At 47.6% G+C, this 25686-nt stretch overlaps 1 protein-coding gene across 1 annotated transcript in view; it reads right to left on the reverse strand.

Moving 5' to 3' along the window:
• Positions 1 to 25686, reverse strand: part of NUP214 (nucleoporin 214) — a 395449-nt gene that overhangs the window by 65638 nt on the left and 304125 nt on the right. Inside the window, exons 29-31 of the mRNA XM_063936801.1 lie at positions 21147 to 22793; positions 20970 to 21040; positions 8176 to 8335 (exon numbers count right to left, since the gene is read on the reverse strand). Of these exons, the coding sequence (XP_063792871.1) occupies positions 8176 to 8335; positions 20970 to 21040; positions 21147 to 22793 (1878 nt within the window). The remainder of the gene's footprint in view (positions 1 to 8175; positions 8336 to 20969; positions 21041 to 21146; positions 22794 to 25686) is intronic.

Below are 25686 nucleotides of genomic sequence, written 5' to 3' on the forward strand. Positions count from 1 at the left end.
AAAAGTTTTTAAAGTGCCAGGCTCCAGTGGACCCGATCTATACCCCATGGTAATAAAGTACAAGACCCCAGAATCCACTAGGACGTAAGAGAAATAAAGCAGCCAGTATTTACCCTGCACAGAAACAAAATAACCCACCCAAATCTCTCTCTCTCTGCACATGTTATATCTGCCCCCCCTCGAGTGCACATGGTTTTGCCCAACTGCTAACAAATTCGCTGCTGCGATCAGATCTGAATTACCCCCCTAGTGCAAATGTACAGATCTGGCTTTAGTTAACCATTGTTAAAAATCATTATATTGGGGGGGAATCATTTCTTCACTGTTATCCCCGGCTGTGCACATTACCATCTATTATGGTAAGTAATCTTTGCTATGTATTTCCTCACACCCTACAGAGGTACACAGGTACATTAGGTAAGATGCTGGTCATGCAGTGCCTTCGTCTGGCCAACCTGGAGTCACTTTACACCTCTAAGCCTCACTGAATTCCTGCCTATGAATGTTTATTTTAAAAGATTGACAGTTTTAATTATCCATCTCTCCACAGCCTAGAGTTTGGCTGGCAACGGAGGTTCCTAAATCTCCGATAGTTCTGTTTTTTCCACTACAGTAGCAACACAAGTACATCTAAAAATTGGGATTTTTGTTTACTTACCGTAAAATCTCTTTCTCTGAGTCCATCTGGGGGACGCTGCGACGTTACTTGTGGGTTAGAGGTGTGTGGTAGTGGAGTTTGGCACAGAACTATCAAAAGCTGACTCCTCCCCCCTCTAACCCCTCCCATCTCCTTCCTGCTCAGCCCTGTTCAGTTAACGTTTAGCCAAGCCAAAGGAGATAGACCAGAATAAAAAATTAACCAATTAAACCAGACAAACTATGGGAGGGATCGCAGCGTCCCCCAGATGGACTCAGAGAAAGAGATTTTACGGTAAGTAAACAAAAATCCCAATTTCTCTGTCCTCCATCTGGGGGACGCTGCGCCGTTACTTGTGGGACTTCCCAAAGCAAGCTAATGAGAGGAGGGAGACGTTGACGGCATAGCAGTCTGTAAAATACGACGCCCAACAGAGGCAGTCTCCAAACCAAAAGTATGAAACCGGTAAAACTTTGTGAACGTATGGACTGACGACCAGGTCGCCGCCCTGCATAGTTGCTCAACAGATGCACCACCGCGAACAGCCCAAGACGCTCCAACTGCTCTAGTCGAATGAGCCCTAATTGAGTCAGGAACCGAAACGTTTGAGGACACGTAAGCCTGTCTGATGGCCGAAGTTACCCAACGGGCCACAGTGTTCTTAGAGGCAGGCCAACCTCGTTTGGGAGCATCAATCAATACCAGCAAGGAATCCGTACGACGGAAAGACTCCGTGCGAGACAAATAAATACGTAAGGCCCGAACAACATCCAAGAGAGCCAAATGGGAATCCTCCCCCTGAGAAGATAACGGATTAAAAGCTGGAAGAACGATGTCCTGATTTAAATGGAATGCTGAAACAACCTTTGGAAGAAATGAAGGCTTTGTCCGCAGCACCACCCGATTTTCATGAAACACTAACAAGGGCGGCCTGCAAGAAAGAGCCGCCAACTCAGACACTCGTCTAGCTGAGGCAATCGCCAAAAGAAAAACAACTTTTTGTGTTAGATAACGTAGTTCCACAGATTCTAGAGGTTCAAATGGAGACTTTTGAAGAGCCTTAAGTACCAAGTTTAAATCCCAGGGAGGAATCGGAGGAACAAAAGGTGGTTGAATTCGAAGTACTCCCTGCAGGAATGTTTGAACCTCTGGGATGATTGCTAATTTCTTTTGAAAAAGGACCGACAAGGCCGAAACCTGACCCTTCAGGGAAGAAAGTTTTAAACCTTTGTCAAGACCCTCCTGGAGAAAGGAGAGCAGGCGAGGAAGTCTAAACAAATGCGGAGTCAAGTTCCTTTTCTCGCACCAAGCAATGTAAATACGCCATACTCTATGGTAAATGCCAGAAGTCACCGGCTTTCTAGCCCGAATCATTGTCTGAACAACCGCACGAGAAAGACCCTTTGCCTTCAGAATGTTGGATTCAAGAACCAAGCCGTCAAAGCCAGCCGATTTAAATCTGGGTGGCGACAAGGTCCTTGAAGAAGAAGATCTGGTCGCAGAGGGAGGCGAAAGGGATCTCCGACGACCATGCTGCTTAGAAGAGTGTACCACTGTCGGCACGGCCAATCCGGAGCCACCAGAATTACTGCAAGGCCTTCTCGCCGAATGCGTTGGAGTAGACGTGGGAGCAGTGGAATTGGTGGGAACACGTAACCCAGCTGAAATTGCCACGGAGCTGTTAGTGCATCGATCAGAAATGCTTGAGGATCCTGAGTTCTTGATCCGTAAACCGGAAGTTTTTTGTTGAGGCGTGACGCCATCAGGTCTATGTCTGGCATTCCCCAGCGATCCACTAGAGAAAGAAACACTTCCTGGTGAAGTTCCCATTCTCCCGGATGAATCGTGTGACGACTCAAAAAATCTGCTTCCCAGTTTTCGACTCCCGGAATGTGAATTGCTGAAATCACGGGAATCCAATGCTCCGCCCACGTGAGAATCTGAGCAACCTCTCTCATTGCGGACCAGCTGCGAGTTCCTCCCTGTTTGTTGATGTAAGCCACTGCCGTGGCATTGTCGGATTGCACCCGAACTGGATGGCCCTGCACCATGGTCTGAATCCGAATGAGAGCATACCGGATCGCTCTCAATTCCAGAATGTTGATTTGTAGTTTTGACTCTTGATTGCTCCAGCGCCCCTGTAAATGATGAGTCTGGAACACTGCTCCCCAACCGCTGAGGCTTGCGTCCGTGGTTACCATCATCCAAGACCAGACCGTGAACGGCGCACCCTTCCTCAGATTGTGACTGTGAAGCCACCAGTAGAGCGACTGACGAGTTCTTATCGACAAGCGTATCAACTGCAGTTCGAGACGTGAATCCGTCCGAGTCCAACAGTGGAGAATCTGAGCTTGAAGAGGTCGGGCGTGGAATCTGGCGTATGGAACTGCCTCGAATGAGGACACCATCTTGCCCAGTACCTGCATGCATCTGAGGACTGACACTGCCGGCAATTTTAACAGGGTTCTGATTCTGGCTTGTAAGTCCTGAATCTTGTCTGTAGGAAGAAACACCTTCTGGCTGTTGGTGTCGAATAGAAGACCCAGAAAAACCATTTTCTGTGACGGGAGTAAAGACGACTTTGGAAAATTGATTATCCACCCGAACGACTGTAGAGTCTCTATCGTTAGACGCAGGTTCTGAGTGAGAATCTCCGGTGACGGGGCCTTGATCAACAGGTCGTCCAAGTATGGGGTGATGTTGACCCCTTTGCAACGGAGAACTGCGACGACATGACCCAGGACCTTCGTAAAAACCCGGGGAGCCGTAGAGAGACCAAAGGGAAGGGCCCGAAACTGAAAATGCCACTGACCTACTGCAAATCTCAGAAGGGATTGATGTCCTGTCCAAATTGGAACATGTAGGTATGCGTCCTTTATGTCTATTGAAGCCAAATATTCCCCTGGCTCCATGGCTGCGATAATGGAGCGAATGGATTCCATCCTGAATTTTTGGGATGAAAGGTACGGATTGAGAGCTTTTAGATTTAGAATGGGTCGAAACGAACCGTCCGGCTTGTCTACGAGAAAAAGACCCGAGTAAAAGCCCCGACCTCTCTGAGGAGCTGGGACCGGAAGGATTACTCCATTTTGTAATAATGTTGCTGTTGCCTGAAGGAGAGCTTGACGTCTGGAGGGGTCGTCTGGGAGAGGTGTGACAAATAGTCGGGTTGGGACTGTCTCTTCGAAATCCAACATATATCCTCTGGAAATGACCCCTATTACCCACCGATCTGGTTTCGATAGGAGCCACACTTCCCTGAAGTGTAGTAAACGAGCCCCAACCTGTATTGATCCCTCCAGAGGGCCCGAAGCGTCATGCCTCAGGCTTGTCGGCAGGCTTACTGGCCGGTCTGCGAGTAGCCTGAGCTCCTCTACCTCTGAATGATCCCCTCCGTGGAAATCTGGAGAAGGGTCGAAAGGACTGGAAGTTACCTCTGCCCTGCGTACGAAAGGACCGAAATCTTGTAGGTTTTGGTTTGTTAGGAGCAGACGGAAGGAAAGGGCTCTTTCCTCCCGTAGTATCTGAAATTATCTTCTTTAACTCTGATCCAAAGAGAAATTCGCCTTCAAAAGGAACTGCCGTCAAGGTCTGCTTTGAGTCCGAATCAGCATTCCAAACCCTAAGCCAAAGAGATCGTCTTGCGGATACTGTTAAGGCAGAAACACGGGACTGTAGCGCCACCGAATCCAATAAGGCTTCACCCACGTAAGTAAGGGCCTCAGAAATCTGTTCTGCTAATTGAATGGCCTCCGACGGATCGTCTGACTGCATCCCAGATACAACCTGTGCAAGCCACTCATCAACGGCTTTAAGCACCCAGGCACTCGCCAGAACTGGACGGAGAGAGACACCTGATAAGGAAAACATAGATTTTAGTAATGCTTCTATCTTCCTATCGGTAGAGTCTTTTAAAGTCACAGACTGTACTGACGGAATAACCGTAGCTTTTGCTAAATGCGAAATAGGAGCGTCTACCTTTGGGGCAGTTTCCCAAAATTTTGTATCCTCCTCTGTAAAAGGATATAGAAATTTTAACTTTTTAGGAGCTTGGAAACGCGAATCCGGTTTTAGCCAGGGTTCTTTTAAAATATCCGCAAAGTGCGAATAAGAAGGGAAGGCAGTAACCTGTCTCTTCTGTCGTTTGAAGAAAGAGGAAGAAGTCTCGGCTACTGCCTCATCCTGAATATTAAGGGTCTGACGAATGGCTTCGATTAGTAGCCTAACACCTGAACTAGTAGATAAATCCTCATCTTCCCAAGCCGAATTTTCGTCCCATTCAGGATCTACCTCCCCTTCTTCCAATGGAGATGTCAGAGTATCCAACTCCTCTCCCGGAAATGCAATAGCGGGCAACGGCTGCGTTCGTTTAGAAGCCGCCGAACTACTGGCCGAATTTACAAATTTATTTACAGACTGAGTCAAATCAGTGAGACACTTTCCCATATTCTGGGCCCACAGCGGTTCCACCTGAGTCTGGGCCAAAGCTGCTTCCGACCTTGACTGACGCAAATCTGAAATTGCATCCACCATGGCCTTGACCCAAGGGGGCATTGACTGATCTGTGGATCTGGCCTGCTGATCTGCCGCTGGTGCACCCGAGCATGATGTACAGAGGGTCCCTGCATCAGCACTCCCCTTAGCCAGCTTTGTGCCACATTGTGAACATGAGAAATAAACCACTGAGGTTGTTTTTCCATTTGTAGGTTTCTCTGGCTTGTTGGTCATCCTTTACTCTGGTGTACTATGTCCTGTCCCCCAAGTTTGTTAACAAATATCTCTGAGATTCAAACCCACGAGAATGTGCTTATGTTTCTGTTAACATGCTGCTTTAGCCCACCGGACTAGAGGAGACACTGTGATCCCCCCCCCTTTTATACTTGCGGTTTTGTGTATGTAATCCCCCTCCGTAGCACAGCGTCCCCCTGTCTGCAGGCAGAGAAGATGGCGCCGTGACCAGCAGCGCGCGCGCGGGCAGAGCTGAGCGGGAAGACGGCTCTGCCCGCCTGACGTCACTCCTCTCACTCTCCGTCAAAACCGGAAGTTCGGCTCCCGTGCGCCGCTACACAGAGCGGTTGTCACGGCAGCACAGCCACGGTCCAGGGAGTGAATAACACCCTCCCGGACCTAACCACAGTCCTCCACATCACATTCCACCCCAGTTCAGCCATCCGGGCTGTCTGTGGATGGTCGCGCGCTCCGGGGGGGGGGGGGGTGCTGGTAGCGGCGGGGGAACAATGCAATGTCCATTAGTAATAGGAAAATAGGGTCAGCCCAATACTGTCAATGACAGATTGTGGCTGTCCAGTACCTGATGCTGCTTTCTTCTCTCTCTCTCTCTCTGAAGGCCCCAGTGACCAAGGTATAGTGGCCTCCATGCAGCAGTCTGGAATGGGATACTAACCCCTTCCACTGTTATACCTGTCACCTGTAAACAGGGACTAGGTATTTGTGAAAAAAAAAAAAATCTAAAGAGAAATAAAAACTGTGTCTGTACCCCACAGGCACAAAACTAAAACTGAACAGGGCTGAGCAGGAAGGAGATGGGAGGGGTTAGAGGGGGGAGGAGTCAGCTTTTGATAGTTCTGTGCCAAACTCCACTACCACACACCTCTAACCCACAAGTAACGTCGCAGCGTCCCCCAGATGGAGGACAGAGAAATGGCGGACGTTCATCGATTGTAAGGCTAACAATTCTTTAATTGGACCCCACTGAGGCAAGTAGAAAACAGTGACGTGCGGTGAGGTGAAGCAGAGGGATGCGGTCAACATCCCGCTGGACGGGATCCCGGCAGTCGAAATACCGACGCCGGAATACCGACCGCCACAATCCCGACATTATTCTCCCTCCGTGGGTGTCCACGACACCCATAGAGGGAGAATATAATAGTGTGCCGAGCGTAGCGAGGCACCGTGCCCGCAAGGAGCTGCGTTCCGCTCGCCACCCCTGTCGGGATTGTGTGGTTGGGATTCCGGCGTCGGTATTTCGACCGCCGGGATCCCGTCCAGCGGGATTACGTACTGATCCTGAAGCAGAGCCTCTCCTGTCACACTAACATGTAAACCAGAGGTTCGACTGTATTTTTCATATACTTTATATAAAGAATATGTTAGAAATGGGATCCGGTCTGAAGATCGACAGTGTCTAGGTCGACCACTATAGGTCGACATGTCAAAAGGCCGACATGTCAAAAGACATGAGTTATTCACATTTTTTTTCTTTTTTTGAACTTTTTCATACAGTACTTAACGATCCACGTGGACTACGATTGGGAATAGTAACCCGTGCCGAGCGCAGCGAGGAACCTTGCCCGAAGTATGGCGAGCAAAGCGAGCCATGCGAGGGGACACGGTACACTAATTGGGCTTCCCGGTCACTGTACGGAGAAAACGACACCAAAAAAACATGAAAAACTCATGTCGACCCTTTGACCTGTCGACCTAGAACATGTCGACCTAGAAACCCTGTCGACCATCAAACCCTGTCGACCTAGTGACTGTTGACCTATAGAATATCTAGTTCAGTGGAAGTTTGAATACTACACATAATAATGGTTATAGCTTAGTTAATTTATGTAATTTTATATACCTATAAACATATGCATGTGGTAATTTGGAGAGTTATTGTTAATAATTATCTAAATTAGAAGGTATTTTATTAATTATTGTGAAAATAAAAATATATACCCTTTATTTATTTAATTGATTCTTTGGTTGTTTTTTGAAACTGTGAAAACATGGTGTGTGGATTTTATGAGCGCCTCTATTAATTTTTTGCATATAGTGGTCGACCTAAACATTGTCGACCTAGTGATCCACACCAGTTAGAAATATCTTCTTTGTATTACTATAATCATTTTTATAGTCAAAACTCTGGAGTAAAAAGTCTGACAGGTGAGGCAGTGCCTCCCCAGCCTACCTTGTCCGCACATTTCTGATCAAACATCACCAAATTTCAAGCAGTATATACTGCTGCACCTGTGTATAATGCCCACAGGCACCCTTGGGCTCATATATTGTGTGTAAATATGGCTCCGGTACTAGCCAGTGCCTCCTGGGCCATTTACCTCACTGCACGTTCCTGGCAGAAAAGGTCTATCTATGAGTGTCATATGGGTTGGGTATGGGTGACCGGTATTGGGATCTCGCCGGTCACCATACCTACGCTGGGATCGCAGGGATTAAAATGCCGGTTGTACGAGTGCAACGAAGCCACTTGCGGGTGGGAACAGTCCCGGTTAGTTGGCATGCCAACTGTCAGGATGTTGAGGGGGGCGGGATGTAGGCGTCGGAAAGGTGACCCCCAAATGCTACCTGTAGGGGTGGAGGTGAGAGAGGGGCTTTGTCCAATAGCAAATAAACCAGTTAAATTAAATAGATAAGGTCAGGAATGTATTAAACACACTCATTTTTGTTTTCTGATGTAATTACAGTGGTTGAATGAACGTGAACTAAAATAAAAACAATTACGCCAAGGAACCTACAGCTGCAATACTAGGTGCAGGCAATATAATCAGAGCTTTACAAGTCATACTCACTGGAAGTGCTGGGGACACCAAATCCAGAGCCAGGCGCACTGAATGGATTCTTGTTGGCAGCTTCCTGGCTGGGTTTGCCACCAAGGCCACTGAAGAAACCCCCTCCGCCCGTGCCACTGGTGCTTGTACCAAAAAGACTCCCACCAGAGGACGATGGCTGCTGAACACAATACAAAGAGATATTATTTAGTGGAAAATATGGCACAAGATTTAGGATTAGTATTTCAGGTAGCAAAGGACTTAGTATAAAGGGCCTAACTTAGACCTGATCGTAGCAGCAAATTTGTTAGCAGATGGGCAAAACCACTGCAGGGGAGGCAGATATAACATGTGCAGAGAGAGTTAGATTTGGGTGGGTTGAGTTCAAACTGAAATCTAAATTGCAGTGTAATAATAAAGCAGCCAGTATTTACCCTACACAGAAAATAGGATTTTAATTACCTACCGGTAAATCCTTTTCTCGTAGTCCATAAGGGATATTGGGGGAATCTAGTACGATGGGGTATAGACGGGGTACAAAGGAGCCGGTGCACTTTAAATTTCTTCAACTGGCTGTGCTGACTCCTCCCCTCTATGCCCCCTCCCACAGGCAGTTATGGGTAAAACAGTGCCCGAAGGAGAAAGGACATACTTGAGAGAAGGAACATAACAAAGAGTGGTGAGATTTATACACCAGCACACCACTAACCTAAAACAACCAGTAACGGGCGGTAACAAAACAGCAACAACTGAACAGGTAACCATATAAGAGACAACCTGTAAAAAAGTGAACGCACCGAGGCAGGCGCCCAATATCCCTTATGGACTACGAGAAAAGGATTTACTGGTAGGTAATTAAAATCCTATTTTCTCTAGCATCCATAAGGGATATTGGGGGAAATCTAGTATGATGGGGACGTCCCAAAGCTTCCAGAATGTGCAGAGACTTCTGCAGCACCACCTGCCCAAACTGGGTATACTCTTTGGCCAGGGTATCAAACCTATAGAACTTCACAAAGGTGTTCTTACCTGACCAGGTAGCAGCTCGGCATAGTTGCAAGACCGAGACTCCACGGGCAGCCGCCCAGGAAGACTCCACCGATCTTGTAGAGTGGGCCTTCAGAGACTGTGGAACAGGTAAGGCTGCCGACACATAGGCCTGTTGGATAGTAAGCCTAATCCAACGAGCAATGGACTGCTTTGAAGCAGGGCAACTCTTTTTCTGCGCATTATAGACCACGAACAAGGAATCCGTCTTTCTGATCTGAGCCGTTCTCTTGACATAGATCTTCAAGGCTCGCACACCATTCAATGCCTCCGGAGGAGCAGAAGTGCCAGAACTTGACGGAACCACAATAGGTTGATTCAAGTGGAACGCAGAGACGACCTTCGCCAGGAACTGCTGCCTAGTCCTGAGCTCCTCTCTGTCCTCGTAAAAGACCAGGTAGGGACTTTTACATGATAAGGACCCCAATTCTGAGACACGCCTAGCAGAAGCCAGGGCCAATAACAGCACCTGCTTCCACGTTAGGTACTTGTCTTGTACAGTCATTAGAGGTTCAAACCAGGAAGACTGTAGAAATTCCAACACTACATTCATATCCCAGGGTGCCGTGGGCGGCACAAAAGGAGGCTGTATGTTGAGTACCCCTTGCAAGCATGTCTGAACTTCTGGCAACACTGACAATATATTCTGGAAGAAGATGGAGAGAGTTGAAATCTGGACGTTAAGGGAACCCAGACTTAAGCCCTTATCCACACCAGCCTGCAGGAAACGTCCCAAGTGGAACTCCGCAGGCGGATACGTGCGTTCCTCGCACCAAGAGACATATCGCCTCCAGATATGATGATAGTGTTTTGACATCATAGGTTTTCTGGCCTGAACCATGGTAGCAATAACCTTTTTGGAAAGGCCCTTTTGTGAGCTTCCATGCAGTCAAACGAAGCCACCGTGTCCGGGTAGATGAACGGTCCCTGCTGAAGAAGATCTCTTTACAGTGGTAGAGGCCAAGGGTCTTTGATAGACATGCCCAGAAGATCCGCGTACCAAGCCATCCGGGGCCAATCCCGGGCAATCAGCATTGCCTGAACTCCCTGATTTGCTTGAGTACCCTTGGGAGCAATGGAATCGGAGGAAACAGGTAGACCAGCCAGTAAGGCCAAGGTGACGTCAGTGCATCTACAGCCCTCGCCTGAGGGTCCCTGGTTCGTGAGCAATACCATCAAAGCTTCTTGTTGAGTCGAGAAGCCATCATGTCTATTTATAGACAGCCCCACTGGTCGATGATCTGCTGAAACACCTGATGGTGAAGCCCCCACTCTCCCGGGTGGAGATAGTGACGACTCAGGAAGTCCGCTTCCCAGTAGTCTACTCCTGGAATGAAAATTGCGGACATTGCTCTTGCATTTTTTTCTGCCCAGAGGAGTATCCTTGACACCTTTCGCATGCAGGCCCTGCTCTTTGTCCCTTCTTGTCGATTGATGTACGCCACTGCCGTGGTGTTGTCTCACTGTACTTGGATCACATGATCCCTGAGTAAAGGAGAGGCCTGCACCAAAGCACTGTAGATCGCCCGAAGTTCCAGAATGTTGATTGGAAGGAGAGCTTCGTGGGCTGACCACCTGCCCTGGAACTGAGCCCCTTGGGTGACAGCTCCCCATCCTCTGACACTCGCATCCGTCGTGAGGAGGATTCAATTCTGAATCCTGAAACTTTGGCCTTCCAGTAGATTTGAAGACAGCAGCCACCACAGGAGGGAAATCCTGGCCTGAGGTGACAGCCGTATTATCCGATGCATCTGAAGATGTGATCTGGACCGCTTGCTCAGGAGATCCAATTGAAATGTTCTGACATGGAACCTTCCATACTGGATCGCCTTGTATGAGGCTACCATCTTCCGCAACAATCTTATGCAAAAGATGGATGGATATTGGTGCAGGTCAGGGAACCATGCGGACTATCTCCTGAAGTGTTCTCGCTTTGTACTATGGGAGAAACACTTTCTGGGCCACAGTATCCAGCAATATCCCCAGCAACAGGAGCAGCTGAGTCGGCTCCAGGTGGGACTTCTGTAAATTGAGAATCCACCCATGGTGTGATAGAAGTTGGCTAGTGCGGTCGATATGGAGCAATAAAAGCTCCCAGGATCTTGCTTTTATCAGGAGATCGTCCAGGTAAGGGACAACACTGACCCCCTTGACCCGGAGCTGGAACATCATCTCTGCCATTACCTTCGTGAACATGCTCGGAGCGGTGGACAGGCTGAAGGGTAGCGCCTGGATCAACTTTAGGATGGCTTGTTGCAGCGTAACTCGTGTATCCTCCAAAGCTGGTAAGCTTGATTTGAAAAATCGTTGGGGAGGAGCACCGTCGAACTCCAGCTTGTAGCCCTGAGAAATGAGGTCCCGTACACAGGCATCCTGGCAGCACCCTTCCCAGATGCGGCTGAAGTGACGCTGTCAAAGTCGGAAAAATATCACGCTACACGTTGCCATATATTCACCTCATGCGCTTGCCCGCTGCACATGCACTTTCTCTGGCGTGCGTGCACATATTCGCAATTGCGTGACGGCGCCTCCTCGGCCATGCGCTCGAGCGCATGGTATGTGCATTTACGGTAGAGTTTGTGTGCGTCTAGCGGGCGACTCAATCGTTACATAATAAATCCAAATAGTGCGTTTTATAGATAATGTTCCCCTTAATAATAACTGTAAGTTTGTTTAATGTAGTTGGTCCCTGGACAAAGGAATTCCTCTTTTTATGGTACAAAGAGTCAGACAGGGTTTGAGCAGTTGTGTTTGGTACCTAACTAAAGAACATTTTATTAGAAACAATCCGGTGCTGGTTAGGTAAAGATTAATCGCTCCGGCGTATAGTTATGGCCATTAGTAGTTTCTGGACATTTATTTATTGTCCATGTGTTGGAAATCCTGAGTTTCCCTCCCACCTGAGCAATTTGATATAGTCACAGCCCACCTGTTCAAACTAACCTATGACCTTTTGTTATGATGCGAGGAGACATTCCTGTGTCCAATGAACAATGAGATTATAGGTCCCTTTGTAGTGTACTGTATGTAGTGTATATAAGAACAAGCCAGCCTGAAGCAGCTCAGTCTTTTCTCCACAACGGTTTTCATCATTGACTAACCCAGAGCTGGTAACCAGGACTAGCGCAGCGATTCATTCCTAGTGTGTGTAAGTAATTCTCTGTAATCAACTTGTTCCCTGTTTGTATTGGCCATACTCTCTCTCTCTCTCTCTCTGTTATAGTATAAGATTGTGACGCTATTGTATATTTCTGTCTACATATTCTGTTAGAATGATATGTTAGCTTGTAGTGTATGACTTGTCAACTGTTTCCCCTTTTCGATATACCGTATATACTCGAGTATAAGTCGACCCGAATATAAGCCGAGGCACCTAATTCTACCACAAAAACCTGGGAAAACTTATTGACTCGAGTATAAGCCTAGGGTGGGAAATGCAGCTCTAGCCGTACACAGCCCTCAGTGCCAGATATGCCCTCATAGTGCCAGATATGCCCCCACAGTGCTGCCAGATATGCCCCCACAGTGCTGCCAGATATGCCCCCACAGTGCTGCCAGTTATGCCCCCACAGTGCTGCCAGATATGCCCCCACAGTGCTGCCAGTTATGCCCCCACAGTGCTGCCAGATATGCCCCCACAGTGCTGCCAGATATGCCCCCACAGTGCTGCCAGATATGCCCCCACAGTGCTGCCAGATATGCCCCCACAGTGCTGCCAGATATGCCCCCACAGTGCTGCCAGATATGCCCCCACAGTGCTGCCAGATATGCCCCCACAGTGCTGCCAGATATGCCCCCACAGTGCTGCCAGTTATGCCCCCACAGTGCTGCCAGATATGCCCCCACAGTGCTGCCAGATATGCCCCCACAGTGCTGCCAGTTATGCCCCCACAGTGCTGCCAGTTATGCCCCCACAGTGCTGCCAGATATGCCCCCACAGTGCTGCCAGATATGCCCCCACAGTGCTGCCAGATACGTTCCCTCCCCAAGTGCTGCAAGATACGTTCCCTCCCCAAGTGCCAGGTATGCCCCACAGTGCTGTTACTTACCCCTCCGTCGATCCCGCGCTGTCTTCTGGAGGGACACGAAGCACACAGCGTGCGCGGCTCTCCTGTGTCCCTCCTGCATCTTCGGCGGCCGCGGCGGGTCTATTATAGGAAGTGCCGGTTCGTGATCAGAGGTCACGAACGGGTATTTCCTGTAATAGAACCGCCGCTGCTGCCGCCGGAGATGCAGGAGGGACACAGGAGCGCCGCGCGCTGTGCGCTCCATGTCCCTCCTTCACACTGCTCTGCCTCTGCCTGCACTGACTCGAGTATAAGCCGAGGTGGCTTTTTCAGCACAAAAAAAAGTGCTGAAAAAGTCGGCTTATACTCGAGTATATACGGTAACTAAAATCTTGTTCGTAAAGGTGTTGGAACCTCAGCAGGGTGTCTGTGTCTCTCTAGCTAGTACAAAGGGTTTCTGAGTATCTCAATTGCTCAAACAGCTTGCATACTCACAAAGGTTCAGTGTTATACCATTATAGTACCACGGTATTAAGGTTTACAGTGTAAGCATATTCTGTGTTTAAAGTTTATAAAGGTTACTGTCTGTGTGTATGCTCGCTGTGGGTATTCCGTACACCCAGCACAGCGTGTGTACTTAATTTGCGTTCCACGTGCGAGGTCTTCATACGCAAATAGCGTACGGAGTGCGTAGCATGTGCACGTGGTTTAGCAGCCATTACGGCTACACGACAGTAGTAATAGCTTGTGTTCTAAGGTAAATAATCAGCTCTATCAACGCGTCGGGCCCCACCTCAAGATCCCCACGGGGCGGGTGGGCACAGTCATGCTGAGGCCTTGGTGGAAGCTGAACCGGTGCTCTAATCCTGAGAACTGGCGATCGCTGGTTTTCTTGTCTTACCTCTGGTGCCTCTAGTCGCATTGGAGGCACCTCAGGCCCTAGAACGAAATCTGTTAGACAGAAAGGACTGAACAGACGGCCCCGGGTAGGTATGCCTAACCGGCGGGGCCCCAGAGGGAAGTAACGTGGATTTCCCCGCGGTAACTTTAGAAATCCACGTATCCAACTCAACCCAGAAGAGCAATTCCCCAGTAAAGGGGAGAGACTCCACACTGCGCTTGGACTCCGCATCAGTTATCCATTGGTGCAGCCACAAGGCCCTGCGCACCAACACTGCCATGGCAGAGGTCCTAGCATTAATATCTCCTTGAAAGAGTCACACAGGACGTGAGCCGTGTCCTGAATGTGCCTTAGGAGAGTCGCCGTAGTAACCAGGGGCATATTCCCAGAGAGGTCCTCCTGAATTTGAGTAGCCCACATATGAATGGCATGGGTCATCCAGCAACCTGCTATGACCGGCCTTTGTGATACACCTGCTGCAGTGTAGATAGACTTCAGCGTAGTCTCTATTTTTCTGTCCCCAGGGTCAAAGGAGCTCGATGCAGGCAGGACCGACTTTTTAGATAGGTGAGAGACTGATACGTCAACAGCCGGGGGTTCTTCCCAGAATTTCCTACCTTCAGGAGCAAATGGGAAAGTGTGCAAAAACCTTTTTGACACTTAGTATTTTTTATCTGGATTTTTCCAGGCTAACTTAAATAGATCATCTAACTCTGCAGAATCAGGGAAAGCTATACTTTGCTTATTCTGTGTAAAGAACAAAGACTGCTGTGTCGCAGCGTCCTCTAGAGGGAGCTTTAACACGTCCCATATAGCTAGAATGACGGGTTCAATACCCTGGGCAGAAGAGGAATCCCCACTACTGGGATCCAAGTCCTCCTGTACCTATTCATGTGAATCGAACTGTAAAGCTGGAAACCCACGTTTCTGTGGTCCCGAGTCTGAGAGAGGGGGGGGGGGGGGGGGGGGGGGGAGTTTTGTGTGCATTAGCAGTGAGTTGTGATGACATCAGACATCATAGTTTTAATGGCACCTAGCCAGGAAGGCTCTTGGCCCTCCCCCCAGCACCCTCACTGAGTTGTGAAGATTGGCTGCATTGTTCACGTCAGATGTTGAGGGATAGAATCTGGTGTGACACATTGCATAATTGGTGTTTTACCATGGTCACAGTAATTCACAGTTACATACACACAGACAAGTAATAAATTAGCAAGCCTGCCCCTACTGTATGTGAGAGGGATACTAAAGGAAGGGACCAGCACACCCCAGCTACACAGCCCTAGTGAGGCTGCAAGCTATTACAACGTGAAACACCTATGATTACGGTCCTTTACAGGACACAGATTGTTCTCAATAGTGGCTCTCCCCCTCTGGTACACCCCTGTACCAGTTTTCCAGTGTTTCCTGAGAGTCTGGAGGAACTGTGTGTGTGTCTGCTGCTGCAGCTGTAAGCAGAGAAAGGCGCCAAACGCCACTGGTCCCACTCTCAGGTAACTCCACCCCCCCCAATGGTGCCGGAGCTACAGTGTTTTTTATACTGGCAATGTCTCCTAAACAGCTTAAAAACATCACACAAGTGTTAGTTTAAGCCGCCAGCGGATATAGCGGGTCCCGTATGCCTCCCCTGCGTGTCAGCCGCACCTTGAATTGGGGCACCTGGTTTGTACTCGCCACTGTCGTCACCTTCAGGCTATTGTTAGAGGTGTGCGGCGTTCTGCGATTGTGACCGCCAAGGTGCAGTGCCCCGCTGTACAACAACCTCTCAGGACAGTGGTCCTGCACCGGGGAAGCAGCTCTGACACCTCGCAAGGCCGCTGACCGCCCCCCTTCCCCCTAACTCCCACGGTGCAGGCATGCTGTTGCCCCAATGAAACGCTAACGTGAGCGCGTTGTAAATCGCCCGAAGTTCCAGGATATTGGTAGGTAGAGTCTGTTCCTGAGGAGTCCAAAGGCTCTGGAATGGACAATCCAGAGTCACCGCTCCCCAGCTGCGGAGACTGGCATCCGTTGTGAGAAGCACTCAATCTGTGATAACAAAGCTCCTGCCCTTGGACAGATTAGTCACATTCAGCCACCAAAGCAAGGACAGACGTGTCCTGGGGAGAAACTGAACCATTTGATGCATAAAGAGATGTGAACCTGACCATTGGGACAGGAGATCTAGTTGGAAAGGCCTGGAGTGAAGCCTGCCGTACTGGACTGCCTCGAAAGCAGCTACCATCTTTCCAAGAAGTCGAATGCAAATATGAATTGACACTCTGCCATGTTGCAATACCAGATGAACAGACTCCTGAATAGATTGTATCTTGTACTGAGGGAGAAATATCCTCTGAAGCACAGTGTCCATGATCATGCCCAGGAACTGAAGACGCTACGTCAGTTGCAACTGAGACTTCTGGAGGTTTATGAACCAACCGTGCGCAGTTAGAAATTCTTGGGTGATTTTCATATCGCTCACCAACTTCTCCTTCGAGTAAGCCTTTAGAAGCAAGTTGTCCAAGTAGGGAACAATATTTACTCCCTGAGAGTGCAAGTGTGCCATCATTACTGCCATGACCTTTGTAAAAACTCGAAGTGCTGAGGAAAGACCGAAAGGAAAGGCTTGGAATTAAAATTTTAAATTCTTGACTGCAAACCTGAGAAAACTCTGGTGTGGAGGCCAAATCGGAATATGAAGATAAACATTAGTAATATCGATGGACACCATAAAGTTCCCCGCCTCTAAACCTGCTATAACAGAGCGAAGGGACTCCATCCTGAATTTGAAAACCTTCAAAAAGGGATTGAGACTCTTAAAATTCAAAATGGGTCTCACAGCCGCCCGGCCTTGGTACAACGAATAGACAGGAATAAAAACCCTGTTTTTATTGATGGAGAGGAACTGGAACAATGACTCCCATATCCAGAAGTCTTTGTATCGCCTGGAGAAGGGAATCCTGACGTTCCCGCGAAACCGGCAAACCTGTGCTAAAAAGGAGGCTTTAACTGAAAATCGAGTTTGTAACCCTGGAAAAAGAGGTCTCTTACCCAGGCGTCTGTGCAGGTCACTGACCAAACTTGTCAGAAATCCAGCAGACGAGTTCCCACCCTGGGTGCCCCCAGGATGGAGGGTAGCCCGTCATGCGGAGGGCTTAGTGGCAGTCTTCGGGTCCTGCTGGAAAGTTGCTGAGTTTGCAGCACGACCTCAGCCTCTGTTACCTCTGAATGAGGTGGATTCACCTCTGCCACGTCCTCTAAATTTGGACGGAACTCTAAAGGACCGGAAGGACGGTCCTGAAGACGTTTTCCTAGGAGCTGGAGCTGCCTAAGTATGATACATCGATTTACCGCCTGTGGTTTTGGAAATCAGAGTATCCAATGCTTGACCGAAGAGAAACTCGCCATTAAATGGAATATCTTCCACAACTTTCTTAGATTCCGCATCTGCCTGCCATTGCCTAAGCCATAGTGCACGGCGAGCTGAAATCGACAAAGCAGAAATTCTTGATCCAATAGTTCCTGCGTCCTTGGCCGCCTCACTCAAATATACAGCAGATTCTCTGATATGTTCAGCCAATGTAACCAATTGCTCTATGGATAGTCCAGATTGAAGACCTGCTACCAATTGTTCCACCCAGGCCTCTATTGCCTTGTTAACCCAAAGAGCTACCAGTGTAGGACTAAGTAGTACACATGCTGCAGAATATATAGACTTTAAAGTATTTTCCAATCTGCGATCTGCCTGCTCCTTTAAGGAGGTAGCACTAGCTAGGTTATTACTCAAAATGCCTACACCAATCATGCATTATTCTTTCTGTGTCTTTGTCTGTGTGGTTTATCTTTTGATGTAATGCTTAAATCTTCTGTATTATGTGCATTGTGTGAGTTCTAGTTGGCGCCGCGGATGGCTGCCTCGGTGCTGCTCTGCCAAGCAGCCTTAGTTTTCAGTCTTAAATGTATAATATGTCTACTGTACAGTTGCATATGTGCAGTATGAACTCATATGTGTAATGTTTGTAATGTATGCTACGTTTTTTCCTCCATGTTACTGCTTGGCGATGCATTGTACCACAAAGAATTCCTAGTGTACGCGAGTACACCTGGCCAATAAAGCTGATTCTGATTCTACTGGCAGAATGGTCTTCTTTGATAATCTAGATAAGGAGGGATCCACCAAAGGTGGGTTCTCCCACTTAAATCTATTTTCCTCTGGAAAAGAGTAAGAAAGCAACAGCCGGCGGTTAACCTGAAACTTCTTGTCCGAGTGCTTCCATGCTAGAGCAAAATGATTGTCAGTCTCAGCAGAAATGGGAAAGGAAACAGCATCCCTTCATTTTTTAGTAAAAAAGTAAGGTTGCGATTGAGCCGTATCTGACTCTGTAATCTGTAGAACATGACGTACTGCTAAAATAAGTGCGTCTAAACCCTCAGATTCAAATTCCATTTCTTCCTGAACTAACTCAGTTTCTGAATCTAGTTCCACTTCCCCCTCCTCAGGGGGTGGCAAATCTTCAGCGTCTGACTCATCGGACTGCAACACAGCTGGTAAAAGTCTCTTTTTTGAGACAGATTGTGAAGTACCAGTAGTAGGAGACCTTGACAACCCCATGGTTCTCCTTAGACCCTCAACTGACCTGGCCAGATTAAGCGCCCAATCTGGCTCCGGTAACGAAGCCTGGGACCTGGCCACTTCTCTATCTTCATGAGAAGCCGCCAGTTCCGCAGACAAATCAGACATGACTCCTGTCAGTTGAGATAACCAAGAGGGAGAGGGGTTCTGTACAGTGGTCAAACTCTACCCTGGGTTAGTTGATTTGCAGTTATCACAATATAAAGAACCTTCAGTATGTTGTGTAAATTTTGCTGAACATTTCTTGCAGACATAAAGCTTTTGTGAAGCCTTAAACTGATTACCCCTGCTGGACATACTGTAAATGTCAGTCACAAACACAGTATACGGAAAAGAAAAGAAGAGGAAGGAAGGGAGAGCACAGGTGAAGGAACCATTCACAGACGCCTATACAGTAAAAAACTGTAAAAGCTGGTAGGCAGTCTCTCTCTCTCTCTCTATATATATATATACACATATATATACATATATATATATATATATATATATATATATATATATATATACACATATATACATATACATAAATATGGCTCTATTCACTGCATTCTCCACACCCCCAGCAAACACACTACCAGTTCCGTCGCTGGTCGGGTAACTGCAGCCTCTGATGAAGTGAACCCTGCTGCAGTAAGCACTGAGTGTAACGGTGTTGAGACTGTGGAGACGCGCGCTCACCCACCGGAAGCAGAAGCCGTCCAGGAGTGGAGCTCCACCTCCTGCTACTGGCGCCCTTCTGGTGCCCGGAGCGTAGCCCAGTCCTGCTATAGGCGCCCATCGTGGAGACTGAAGCCGCTCGGAGCGTAGCTCTGCCCCCCAGCCAATGTATACAAGCCGGGAAGTGAGCCACTCGGAGCATAGTTCCGCCCCCCCCCCCCCCCCGCCATTGGCGCCCATTCACAGAAGCCGGGAAGGGAAGCCGCTCGGAGCGTAGCTCTGACCCCCCGCCATGGCGCCTAAACATGCTTGTAAACTAGCCCACGGCAGAATACAGAAGTATCGCCGCAGCTAGCGCTGGGGGAATTGCCCTGTTAGTCTTATAAACCGGGGACTCTGCTAATCAGAGCCCCGGCGCATACTCACTCCTGCCTTGCTATCCGGCCGGTCACAGGCTGTGGGGACCATTCTGGAATTACCCCTGGGACTGATGTCGTTATAGCCAGGAGCTGAGGCTACAGTTTAATAAAAAACAGTGCCAAAGTCCCACCGGAAGCTCTCACGATGCAGACAGGTAGGGGAAGTAGGCTGCCTCTCTGTCCTCACCCTTCTGAAAAGAAAACAAACATTTTCTCTGGAGAAGCCCAGAGAGATGACCAGCTCCCTTGGGCACATTTTTCAAACTGGTCTGTAGGGGGGTGGGGAGGCATAGAGGGGAGGAGCCAGTCACAGTTCTAAAGAATTTAAAGTGCCGGCTCCACTTAGCCACCATCTATACACCACCGTAAAGACCTTCTAGTGTCCCCTAGTGGATGATGGACAAATTCAATTTTGAATTACTTTAAGTGGTATACCACAAGTGGCGCTGGACATCATTTTTTCTCTCTCTATCTATATATCTATATCTATCTATATATCTATATATCTCTCACACACACACACACACACACACACACACACATATATATATATACACACACACACACACACACACACACACATACACCTAGCAAACGACTAATCCAATCTATTACAGCAGTGGTTTCCAAACTTTTTTAATCACGGCACCCTAGAGTATCAGAATTTTTTTCACGGCACCCCTAGGCCAAAAATTTCTTTGAGAAATTTAGAAAGAAATATAAATTTAGGTAAATTGTATTTATATGTCATCCTTAGGCTCAATTGTGTGGTGAGGGACAAGATTTGCTTCTGTTTGTCCCCATATTGTACGACTGACAGCCACCAGCACTAGTTTTGCCCATTATATTGACCATAAATAATTTGAATTGGTCCTTGACCACCAATTCAAGGCATCCCTGCAAGTGTCCCGAGGTACTCCAGGGAGCCACGGCACACAGTTTGGGAACCACTGTATTACAGCATTCTCACATACTTCCATTTTACAAAATAAATGCTGTTGACAGCCACAGTCTTCCAGAACTGCAAGCCACTGTCAGTAGCAGGTGATGGTGCGCAATAGAGTAGGGGTCTCAAATGTGGCACTAAAGATATGTTGTCAAGAGGGAACATGGACATTAACCTCAGGACCCACTAGAAAAGTGTAAGTAGAGAAGAAAACATAAGTCAATTATACCTGTCCAAAGACAGCTGTGCCAGTGTTCTGTGGTTGGCCAAATACTGATCCAGAAGAGCTGGACCCAAATCCTGTTCAAAAAATAAAATTGTTAATTTAATTAACAGGGGGAAAAAAAATAAAAAAAATAACTTTACATGAAAACTTTAGGAAGGAGAAAAATAGAGAAATGCTCACCTGGTGTCTGCCCGAAGCTGAACCCGGACGATGAGGTTGTAGTTGTAGATGTTGCACTGCCAAACAAGGGGGCGCTCTGTCCAAACGTGGAGCTCTGTCCAAAGACTGGGGCACTGCTCTGCCCAAAAAGTCCACCTCCTGCAGTGGATGTGTTGCTGCTTGATGGTTGTGCAAAAGAGAATGAACTTGCACTAATGGTGTTTGCAGGGGTGCTCCCGAAAAGGCTACCGCTGCTGCTGACCGCAGCGGTAGAGGCTGGAGGTTGCCCAAAGATTGACTGTGACCCAAAGCTTGACTGTGCAAAGGAAAAGTTGCTAGCAGATCCCGCAGGTGCTTTCCAGAAAGATGTTGTTTGGCCAAACACAGGCTGTCCAAAACCTCCACTTCCTTCTGCCACACCAAATGATCCAAATCCAGCGGCAGGATTCCCTGATGTGCTGGCTGAATTGCTGTTCTGCTGACCAAACAGAGTAGGACCTGTACTAGCTGCCTGGGCCTGCCCAAAGACAGGGGCAGCTGTTGTTGCTGAAGATGTCACAGATGGCTGGACGAACGCAGAACCTGTCGCAGAGGTGTCTTGCGTGCTGGTTGGCCCTGTAGCAGGAGCTGTAGTGACCAACACTGGAGTCTGTGAAGGAAGACCTACAGATATTGTGCTTGCCGGAGGTGGTGGAGGGCTGACCAGTACTGGTGAGGAAGTGGTGGGGGCATTTTGCCCTGACTCAACTGCAACAGGAAATGTTAAAACGGTTGCTTTTGTTTCTGAAGCAGGTTGTGGTGTACCAACTGCAGGAATGGCAGCTGGAGCTGTGGGCTCGGTGCTGCCTGATGCTGAAAGAGTTTGGTTAGACGTTGGATCTCTATTGCCCTCAGTTGGAACAGCAAGCAGAGCTTGTAGATGTGAAGAAGCAGCAGGTTCGGTGGCAGATTTAATGGGCACTACAGGCTGTTTGGAGTCCACACCATAAGTACTGGGAATTACTGTGACTGGAGTACCAGCAATCGAAACCATAGATGTTTGTACCGAAGTTGCAGGAGACACAAATCCAAAAGATAAAGCAGGAGCCTGAATATTAGATGAGGAATCGGCTGCAGGAGCGGTGCTAATTGGAGCCACAACAGAGATATTTGGCTTGATGCCACCTGGGTTGAACAAACCACCTAAGGATCCCGTGCTTGGTAACTGCATGTTACCAAAAACCATGGCTGATGAACTGCTCGTGGTTGAAGAGGGTTCCACAGGCTTAGATGGTTGAAATCCCCCAGTATAACCAGTCAATTGGCCAATGCTTGGTATTTTAGCTGGCTGTGTGGTAGGCATGACTTTTGGAAACTCTGCTTTGGGTGCGTCCTCAGCTTGACCAACCCGAAGTCCTGAAAAGCTGCCCAGAGTTTCACCACCAGCAAAACCCTGAGTAGCAGCACCATTCCCAGGCTTAGCTGTAGAGGACACTCCAGAGTAGGTGGATACAGTAGGTGGTGACTGAGCAGAAGTAGGTTTAATGCATACTGTGGAGTCTGCAGGCGCAATAGAAGCTGAAGGAGATTTAAGGGATGCAAAGGAAAGGGACACATCAGATCCAGAGCCAAACGGGAGCTTGTTTCCTGCTCCAGCTATAAATGTTGCAGGCTGGTTAGAATCCTTTGCTGAAAGAAAAATGCCAGCAAATAATTAAGCTCTGTAAAGAAATAAATTTACCAGTAAAACAATCTATCCAAAAACACAAATAGACATATTAAAAGAAAGCCTACACTGCCATTCACTATATTTTATATAGTTCTCAAGGGGAGGTTTTCATTTCTCACTGGTTATTTAAAAGTTGGATGACTATGTAAAAGTGGGTGAATGCGCTTAATGTTTCCCTTGTGGAAGGGGCCAGTTTCTGGAAACTTCACCCCTTTTGGTTGACACTTATGGCTGCAGGTTTTGACTTGGTAGATCACTACCTCTTAGATAAATACACACGTACAGTAGATTACTATTCTCTAAACATACACCAGTATTTACAGGGGGAGGTGGGTGGTAGCTAGCTAGCTTTTTTGGCTAAAGGAGATGTTGGCAGTAGGTCTGTCACAGGTATACTTAACTCTCAAGGTGTTCCCCTTCTACTCTAGAACGGACATTGCTGATGTATTTTGCTAATACAGGTTGAGTATCCCATATCCAAATATTCCGAAATACGGAATATTCCGAAATACGGACTTTTTTGAGTGAGATTGAGATAGTGAAACCTTTGTTTTTTGATGGCTCAATGTACACAAACTTTGTATAATACACAAAGTTATTGAAAATATTGTATTAAATGACCTTCAGGCTGTGTGTATAAGGTGTATATGAAACATAAATAAATTGTGTGAATGTATACACACTTTGTTTAATGCACAAAGTTATAAAAAATATTGGCTAAAATGACATTCAGGCTGTGTATATAAGGTGTATATGTAACATAAATGCATTCTGTGCTTAGATTTAGGTCCCATCACCATGATATCTCATTATGGTATGCAATTATTCCAAAATACGGAAAAATCCCATATCCAAAATACCTCTGGTCCCAAGCATTTTGGATAAGGGAGACTCAACCTGTATTATTCTTCTATATACACCTCCAGAGCCTCCTATACTACCTTGCAGCTTTAGGACTATATGGTGCAGGTTACGTTACCACATCTATCGCAGGAAGCTTTAGACTTTCTTGAAGCTCCAATTTCACTAGAGGAAGTTGAAGCAGCTGTTTCCTCATTTTTTAATTCTATAGCTCCTGGTTGTGATGGGATACCTATAGAGGTGTATAGAAAATGCAAGGACTTTTCTGCTCCATACTTATTAGAAACTAGCGTTTGCCCGTGGCTTTGCTTGCGTGGATGTCTGTTATTTTACAAAGACAGCAGCGGCATCTAACATCTTTCGGACTCTTATTGGCCTTCTGTCAACTGATGTTAAAGACTTGGCTAAAATTCTGTCTGTACGTTTGAACTCGGTTACCTGCTCCATTATTCATCTCTGGTGATGAAAGTTCTACCATGATTGGTTTTCTAGCCGAGCAGGTGGGATCTTCTTTCCCCTTTGCAACTTCTGCTCACTGGCCTATTTGTGTCCGGTCTTCCCGCTATACAGAGTTCTATTGTTCTGACGGTATGCTCACACTTTATTTATTGGCTATTGATGGGGACTCCCCTCTATGGTTTAATCAAGCATACCCAAAAAAAGGATTTTAATTACATACCGGTAAATCCTTTTCTCGTAGTCCATAAGGTATATTGCGGGAATCTAGTACGATGGGTATAGACGGGGTCCAAAGGAACCGATGCACTTTAAAATTTCTTTACCAAGAGTGCTGGCTCCTCCCCTCTATACCCCCTCCCACAGGCAGTTATAGGTAAAATAGTGCTCGAAGGAGAAAGGACATACTTGAGAGAGAGGGAACATAACGAGTGGTGAGATTCACACACCAATAACATAAAATGACCAGCAACGGCTCGTAACTGAATAGCAACAGCTGAACAGGTAACCATAAAAGAGACAACCTGCAGAAAAGTCAACGCACTGAGGCGGGTGCCCAATATCCCTTATGGACTATGAGAAAAGGATTTACCGATAGGTAATTAAAATCCTATTTTCTCTAGCATCCATAAGGGATATTGGGGGAATCTGGCATGATGGGGACGTCCCAAAGCTTCCAGAACGGTTGGGAACGTACGGAGACGTCTGTAGCACTGCCTGCCAAAACTGGGTATCCTGTTTGGGCAGGGTATCAAACTAGTAGAACTTCACAAAGGTGTTCTTCCCCGACCAGGTAGCAGCTCGGCATAGTTGCAAGGCCAAGACTCCACGGGCAGCCGCCTAAAAAGAGCCCACTGATCTCCCAGAGTAGGCCTTCAGAGACTGTGGAACAGGTAAGGCTGCCAACACATAGGCCTGTTGGATAGTAAGCCTAAGCCAATGAGCAATGGACTGCTTATAAGCAGGGCAACTCTTTTTCTGCACATCATAGAGCACGAACAAGGAATCCGTCTTTCTGATCCGAGCCGTTCTCTTGACATAGATCTTCAAGGCTCTCACAGCATCCAATGCCTCCGGAGGAGCAGAAGTGCCAAAACCTGACTGAACCACAATAGGTTGATTCAAATGGAACGCAGAGACGACCTACGACAGGAAGTGCTGCCTAGTCCTGAGCTCCGCTCTGTCCTCGTAAAAGACCAAGTAAGGACTTTTACACAATAAGGCCCCCAATTCTGAGACACGCCTAGCAGAAACCATGGCCAATAACATCACCGTCTTCCACGTTAGGTACTTGTCTTCTACCGTCATCAGAGGTTCAAACCAGGAGGACTGTAGTAATTCCAACACTACATTCAAATCCCAGGGTGCCATGGGCGGCACAAAAGGAGGTTGTAAGTGAAGTACCCCTTGCAAGAAGGTCTGACCTTCTGGCAACACTGCCAATTTCTTCTAGAAGAAAATGGAGAGAGCTTAAATCTGGACTTTAATGGAACCCAGACGTAAGCCCTTATCCACAACAACATGCAGGAAACGTCC

This window comes from Pseudophryne corroboree, chromosome 8 (genome assembly GCF_028390025.1).
Source record: "Pseudophryne corroboree isolate aPseCor3 chromosome 8, aPseCor3.hap2, whole genome shotgun sequence".
In the NCBI taxonomy this organism is placed as follows: Eukaryota; Metazoa; Chordata; class Amphibia; order Anura; family Myobatrachidae; genus Pseudophryne; species Pseudophryne corroboree.